We start from the raw sequence: 7,386 nt of genomic DNA, 5'->3' as shown, positions 1-7,386 counted from the left end.
TATCTCCCCATATCTCCCCATATCTCCCCATACCTCCCCATACCTCCCCAAGGGCGCACCGCCTTAGAGGCGGAAGAGCGCTCTCTCCTACCCACCCACCCGGGGCTCGAGCGGACACGTGCTACGCCGTATTCAGACGCACACACACGCCCGCCGCAGCCCAGAGCGACGGCAGTCCTCAGGAAAGCAGCACTGGGGGTGCAAGGGAGGCGAATGGCGTGGGCGCGCTGTCGGCGCGCGCGGAGAGCCAGTCATTAGTCCATAATGATTAGTTAATTGATGGGTGGTCGCGCGTAAGGCGCGGCAGTACCGCACCACTCACGGGACTAAACCCACACTGGATTCGATACTCTGGAGGCATGGGACTCCGCGGCTCGCGCTGTAGGCGCGGCGCGCGGAGAGCCGCCGCGCAGAGACCAACCCGTTCGGCGGGGTCGCCGCGGCGAGGGAGGAGGCGGCGGCGGCGGTGATGGCGGTGGCGGACGTTCCCGGCGTGGAGGAGGATGGAGAGTACCCTCTTGCGCAACGGTGCACGCACGGGCTGGTGTAGGTGGCCGATTCTCCGGGCGGGGTCAAGACGCGGCTGTGTATGGGGCTCGCTCTGGCCCTCGCGACAATCTACGCATACTACGACTTCTACGCTTGCTGCCCTAGAAGCGGAAACATCTCCACGTACCTCCCCCCGTATCTCCCGATACTCCCCCCCCCCCCCCCCCGCAACTACGACTTCCACGCCGGCGGTAGAAGAGCGGGGCACGTGCTCTTTGTCTCTCAACCAGCGCTCGAGAGGACACAGACTCAGCTGTACTCAGCCGTGATCACGCCCTCCTGCTGGCTGTCTCGCAACGCAGGCCTACTGCCACCGTATGGCGGAGGGGTCGTCGCGGCCGCAGATCATGTTCAAAGCGACGTACTCGAACGGGCAGACGGTGATGGTGGACGACTACCGCGAGGCCTGGCTGGTAGTAGCAGTAGCAGCAGCGCACTACCTATCGTCGTTTGCATGTCGCATCTTAGACGAGGTCTGTGCTGCACACTGTTGTCGGCACTCCGGTGGTGACTCCTCGTCACTGATGCGCTCCTCGCTGATCATGAGTGGACTACTGCCGCAGGCGTACTGGTGGCTGCGCGACAAGACGCCGGAGGACGCGCGCGTGATGGCCTGGTGGGACTACGGCTACCAGATCACCGGCATCGCCAATCGCACCTCGGTCGCCGACGGGAACACTGGAACCACGAGTGATCTGGTAGCCTATTAATTAATGATTAAGTAATTAGTTATTAAGTAATTAGGAACACCTGGAACCACGAGCACATCGCGACGCTCGGACGGATCCTCACGGCGCCGCAAGAGGAGGCGCACTCGTACGCGCGCCACCTCGCCGACTACTAGTTAACGATTAATTAACTATAAATTAACGATGAATTAGGCGCACTCGTACGCGCGCCACCTCGCCGACTACGTGCTCGTCTGGGCGGGCGGCGGAGGCGACGACCTAGCAAAGTCGCCGCACCTGGCGCGGATCGGCAACGCGGCCTTCCACGGCCGGTCGGAGTCTGTTTCTTTTGCGCCACGCAGTTCTTCTTTCTCTAGGCAACTCGGTCTTCCACGGCCGCCGCCAGGCGTTTCTTTTTCGTCACGCACTCCTTTTTCTCTAGGCAATTCGGTCTTCCACGGCCACTGCGGCAACGACCCCACCTGCAGCAACTTCGGTTTCTGCCCCAAGAAGCGGAATGCGCACTCTTGCCCTCCGGCCGGCACTGGAGAGGACACGGACTCCGCCGCATTCAGATGACACGCAGCGCTCTGAGTACACTGCACAACGCCGCATTCCCGCCCCGAGGGTGGTGTCTTCTCTCACGGTAGGCTTCTACCGCGACCGCTCGCCGACACCGATGATGGAGAAGTCGCTGCTGTACAAGCTCGTGCTCAACGGGCAGCGAGGCGTCGCCGTCAACTCGTCGTACTTTGAGCACGCCTACTCCTCCAAGCACGGCAAGGCGAGGAATTCATTAGTATTGGAGTCAGAACCAATTAGCTCATAACGCCTGCTCCTCCAAGCACGGCACGGTGATGAATTCATTAGTACCCACTGATGAACTGATTAATTAGCACGCCTACTCCAAGCACGGCGAGGCCGCATATCTCCCCGTATCTCCCCGTATCTCCTCCAAGCATGGCAAGGTCGCATCCACACAGCGATGAGGGTCGCGTCTACAGTCGCTGTCGAGGAGGAGAACATAGCATGACATGTCCGCATCTACAAAGTGCAGCCTCAACACCAGGCCAAGGTACTGTTGACACTCATGGAGTGACCTTATGGCAGGTCCGCATCTACAAAGTGAAGCGCGTCTCGCTCAAGTCGAAGCTGTGGGCAGCCGACCCGGCGAACCGCGTGTGCGATGCGCCCGGCTCGTGGTACTGCGTCGGCCAGTACCCGCCCGCGCTGCAGGCCTTCGACACCTCAACCATTCATGAACTAATTAATTCTTATTCACTAATCACATTCATTCTTCTTCACTACTCAAGTACCCGCCCGCGCTGCAGGAGTTCATCAACTCGCGCCGCAACTTCAAGCAGCTCTCGTCGCCGTCGACGCGCTAATTAAGCAGTTCCTAATTACTTAATCACTATTTAATAGGCAGCTCTCGTCGGCGTCAACGTCCCGTCATGAAGAGCTCCTCGCCCCTTTGAACCGACGGCCCACATTGCGTAGGCAGCTCGAGGACTTCAACGTCAAGCGCGACGCCGCCAGCCAAAAGTACCACGAAGAATACATGCGCCGCATGGGCGGCGGCGCAGGGGGGAGGCCTGCCGAGAGCGCGGCCGCCGCCGCCGCCGCCGCCGAGTGAGCGCCGCGGCGCCTCTCACCCCTCTGAGGCTATATCCCCCTCACCTTTCTCCCCCTTTGCTTCCTCGCTGCTTGGCCGCTCTCCGCCGGGTCCTCGGAGGCTGCTCCCGCGGCGTTTTGGCTCTTCCGGCCGTTTTGGCTCGAGGAGTCATGGTACGTCGGGGGTAGGGAAGGGGGGGGGGGGGGGGCCCCCGAGGCCCGAGGGGCCCTGCGAGCTTGACACCTGCGAGCTTGGGGAGGTTGCAGCCCCCCCCCCCCCCCAGCTTAAAAGGCCCGGTCTGTCTACGAGTTGCATTTCCCCTCTCACGCTGTGACACTCCGACCGTCGATTGAGGGCCGGGGTGAGGTGAAAAATTATCTCCAGGACCCCCCCGGACGTGCAAGGTGCATCCACCGGCACGCCCCTCTTCCGACAGGGTGATGGAAGGGTCGACGCAACCGCCGGACTGGGCCGAAGTTAGACGAGAGGTCCCAGGAGCACGCTCCTGGGCACTCTCCGCCCCGGCCGCCCCCACTTGTCCTGACTCACGGCCTGGGACTGCACAGGATAGCGTGCCCCGGCGCCCGGCCGACGAACGGCGACACACATAGCGGGAGACACTGCGCCGGGGGGTATGCCTACTTTGGGGCTTTGTGTGGATCACGTGTTCCCATGGTAGCTGTGGCTGTCGCTGAAGCCCTCGTGCCGCTGTACGTCCACCCCCCTTCGGAGGTGGTTCCCCCAGGGGCTGACCTCGAGCGGCTGACCTGAGGCTTGTAGTTCCATTTCACTCTGACACGCTAATCTTGAAAACGTCCAACGGAGCTCCGTGTTGCTCCCAGCGCCCTCCCCCGCGCTTCCTGCGGCCCTAGCCGATGATACTAGCATGGGAGGTCATCTGACTACCGCGAGAGCGACCCAACTCGTCGACATCGTCCGATGATTGTGCCGCAAAGTCAGCCTTCGGAGGCTATCGTGGGGTCGAGCCGGCAGTAGCCGTGACATGTGGTTCCACCACCCCTCGTAGGCTTTGCCTCTGACCGCCACCGTTCCCAGGCTGCCTAATGGGATGGAAAGGAAGGCTGGGCGAGCGTATAGAAGCGTGCTCGACCTCGTCGTGGCATCTGTACGGCAGCGTGCCACCACCCTCGCCGCCACCCTCGCCGCCGCCACCCTCGCCGCCACGGGTGGGATGCGGCAAGAACGGGATGGGGAAGCTCCAAGACCCAGCTGCGTTCTTGCAGGAGAGGTCCAAGTAATTCTGGTGACTGCATGAACGGGCAGAGCGCATCGAGACGGAATCCGCGCGCCGTGCTGCACCTTTAAGGCCGGAGCGGACGCCGTGCGAATGCTGCACATGCAAGCAAAGAGATGGGGTGGACGAGCTTCCTGCGTGACCGAACGTCAACCCGTCGCTCATTCTACTATGTCCTCTGTGCGGCCGCACGGCTAAGAGTGCCGTGAGTGCTAAGAGTCAGGAGGCAAAACCGAATACAGTGTCAAAATGACAGACTCAATACTGGCGCTTATATCCGGGAGCCTGCTGTCTGCTGCCTCTACTGCACCCCAGCCCGACGCCCTGGTCACGTGCGAGAGCTTCAGGGATCCGCACGGGGCGGACACGGGGCCGTCTAAGTCGATTTGTACCGGATTTTGAAGATTGTGGCAAAACCGTGGAGTAAAAAAATGCGTTTAATTTGCGCGCCTGCTGTCCGCCGCCTGCGGCGGCGCTCCGCGCCGCTCCGCGGCGCCCCGCGCCGCTCCGCGGCGCCTGAAGGCGCCTACGGCGCCTACGGCGCTTCCAGCGCCTGCGTGCGGCGCTGCCGCTACGCGGCAGCTCTGGCGCCTACGGCGCAGGGCGCCTGCGGCGCAGGCGCCCACCCCCCCCCCCGGGAGCCCCCCTCCAGCCCGGGGGGGAAGCTTCCCCCCCCTCGGGGGGGGCCCTTTGGACGAAAATACTTTGGACGAAAATAGGTCCGGCGGCCGCGGCCTGCCCAGATTCGCGTGCGTCGGCTCCGTCGATCTAGAGGCCATGGTCTCGCCTGCGCCAGCACTTCTGCCTTGGGAACAAACAGATTGCTTCCGTTGGCTGAACTACTCGATGTACTACGGCACACTGGCATACAAGAGGCCAGATGTAATCGGCGTTATTGAAGGCGTACCCTGTCATCCAAGCGACGGGGTTTGCGTACTCCACGAGGAAATTGGTTTGGGGATTGGCCCAGCTGTTAACGATTTTGGAGACTTTGGAACGTGTTGCAGCATCTTTGATGGGGACTCCGCCCTTGGAAAGGAGGCTTACATGACTTATGATCTTGACACTGGTACATGCATGACGTTCATCAATTTGTCAAGGGAGAGCCTTCTGTCTGCCACAACGCAATGCACCAGAGAACAGCCCTGTCGATCCACTGTCCCGAATGTTGGGACGTATGGGCCAGCACCAAATGGAAACAACACGATTGGGTTTTCCCTCTTGTACGATTGGCAAACAACGCCCCCACCAGCCGCTCCCCCCTTTTGGATCGATCACCCCTTCCCCCCGTCAGCTCCCTATCCACCCACGGTGCCCAACTACCCGTCCGACTACACGGCGGGCGCCACAATCACGGTCACAGTTGACTTTTCCGGGAGCTGCGCCGACATTGACGCATCAACTCTGGCCACAAAGCTTGGCGCCAAAATCGGGGCCCCCCCGGATAAGGTGAAAATCGACTGCGCGGGCAAGGACACGTCCCGGCGGCGACGTCTCGACTCGAGCTCGACGCTGACCGTCACCGTTGAAACCACCACTGACAATCAGGCCGCCGTCACAACCGCCGTGCAAGACGGCTTTGCTGATGCCTCCACAGCCTTGGTGAAGGCGCTGGGGGGGGGCGGACCTCCCCCCCTAGCATGTGGTGAAGCCTCTGGGGGGGGTCGGACCCCCCCCCTAGCATGTGGTGTGCAGAGAAGTGCGCCCCCCTCCCTGGAAGCGATGTCCGCCTGCTCCCATAGAGCGCGATTATGCTTAGGGCTCGTCTACACTCACCGAGACCCGCCAGGCCGCACCTCAGACACAGCCTGAGTTGAGTCTCCTCAATCGCCATAATTTTGCGTCTCTAGCACGGACCTGAGTCAGACGACTCAAGCAAGCAGCGGCTTGTGGCGTCTCAAACCCCCCGCCCTGCGCCGCGTCTCATTATGGCTCAGCACTGGCTCAGAGGGAAGTGAGACGACTCACTTCGCTCAGCAGGACTATGACGTCTCAGCCCAGCCGTGAGACTGAGTGATACGCAGCCGAAAGAGACAGACACGAATGTGAGACGCATCTGAGAGTGAGACGCACCTGCGACACTGACACGCTCAGCACTTGACAGCAGATAGACGCTAGAGAACTGTGACAGCAGAGAGACGCTTGGAGAGACGCAGAGAGACGGACAAAATCATGCAAGTGAGACCGGGGACGAAACAGTCACCCGCGGTGAGGACGCGAGAGATACGCCGTCACCGCAAAATAATTTCCCCCCAAAACAGTCACGCCCGCGACCGGAGAGTTCGCAGATCGCGCCGCGTGGAGCACTCCAGAAGTGACAAGTGAGCTTTCGTTTTGTGTGCTGTAGACCGTACCGTCATCGTACATTATATGAAGACTGCCACCGTCTCGGCTGGCATGTGGCAAGCCCCACCGGGCGGCATGCAAGGCAGCTCTGCGACAGTGTGCGTCCATGGCACTAGCTAGAAGAAGAAGGGGGGGGGGGGGGGTGCAAGACGGCTAGGGTGAGGTCGCAAAGCACGGTGGTTCCGTCGTCCTGGCGCAGGGAGGCAGGGAGCAGCGTCCAAGGCACCTCAAGGCGGAGGAGAAAAAAAAGCAACCCGGCGTGCCGGCGTGCTGGCGGCGCCCCGGGTCCCCCATCAAGGCACGGCCAGTCGTCAGCGAGGCACCGCCTGCGCAGCCGCCCGCTGCACCTGTTCACAGCCGGTTGGTGTGAAGAGGTTGTCCGCCCAGCAAGGCCCGCAGCCCGCTGCACCTCCTCTGCGCCCTGCTTGAGCGCAGCCTCTATCGCGGGCGCAACTCGTGTGTCCACCTCGGCCGCCGCCGCCGCCGCCAGCTCCCGCGCGGCCGCCGCCAGCTGGCCGCCCGCAGCCTCGAGCCGAGGGGCGGCGGCGGCGGCGGCGCAGGCTGCAGCGGTCCTCGCAGACTCTCCGACACGCGCGCCGACCTGCTGACGGCGCACGCTGTGTGAACAGACGCCCCTCACAGCTCGCAGACCCTCCCACCCGCCCGCCCACCTCTGCCGAGAGCGGGAGCGCGGCGGCAGTGTACTCCTCGACCGCTGCGCCGGCACTCTCCGCCGCCGCCGCCGCGCGCTTCAGCAGGACCAACGTCTTGGCAGCCACGGGGGCAGCGTCCGCCACCGCAGTCTGCGCCGCCTGCTGCGCCGTCGCCGCCGCCGCCGCCGCCGCCTCAACCTCCTCGGCGCTCAGCGCTGACGAAGCCACAGCCTAGCAGCAGTCATCCCGCATCCGTCCGAGTCCAGACCTCCGCGCTGCGCGGCCAGCCACACAAGCCGT

General features: G+C 62.8%; 1 protein-coding gene across 1 annotated transcript in view; it reads left to right on the top strand.

Moving 5' to 3' along the window:
* EMIHUDRAFT_249590 (oligosaccharyl transferase) overlaps positions 1-2,605 on the top strand; it is a gene marked incomplete at both ends in the record, with an annotated part of 6,235 nt that extends 3,630 nt beyond the window's left edge. Inside the window, 8 exons of the mRNA XM_005759738.1 lie at positions 386-433; positions 852-962; positions 1,113-1,247; positions 1,431-1,578; positions 1,660-1,713; positions 1,868-2,016; positions 2,328-2,426; positions 2,549-2,605. Of these exons, the coding sequence (XP_005759795.1) occupies positions 386-433; positions 852-962; positions 1,113-1,247; positions 1,431-1,578; positions 1,660-1,713; positions 1,868-2,016; positions 2,328-2,426; positions 2,549-2,605 (801 nt within the window). The remainder of the gene's footprint in view (positions 1-385; positions 434-851; positions 963-1,112; positions 1,248-1,430; positions 1,579-1,659; positions 1,714-1,867; positions 2,017-2,327; positions 2,427-2,548) is intronic.
* Between the last annotated feature and the right edge of the window lie 4,781 nt (positions 2,606-7,386).

This window comes from Emiliania huxleyi (genome assembly GCF_000372725.1).
Source record: "Emiliania huxleyi CCMP1516 unplaced genomic scaffold EMIHUscaffold_798, whole genome shotgun sequence".
Taxonomy (NCBI): Eukaryota; Haptophyta; order Isochrysidales; family Noelaerhabdaceae; genus Emiliania; species Emiliania huxleyi.
Note: the sequence above shows the minus strand (reverse complement) of the source record. Positions and strands in the feature narration are given on the sequence as shown.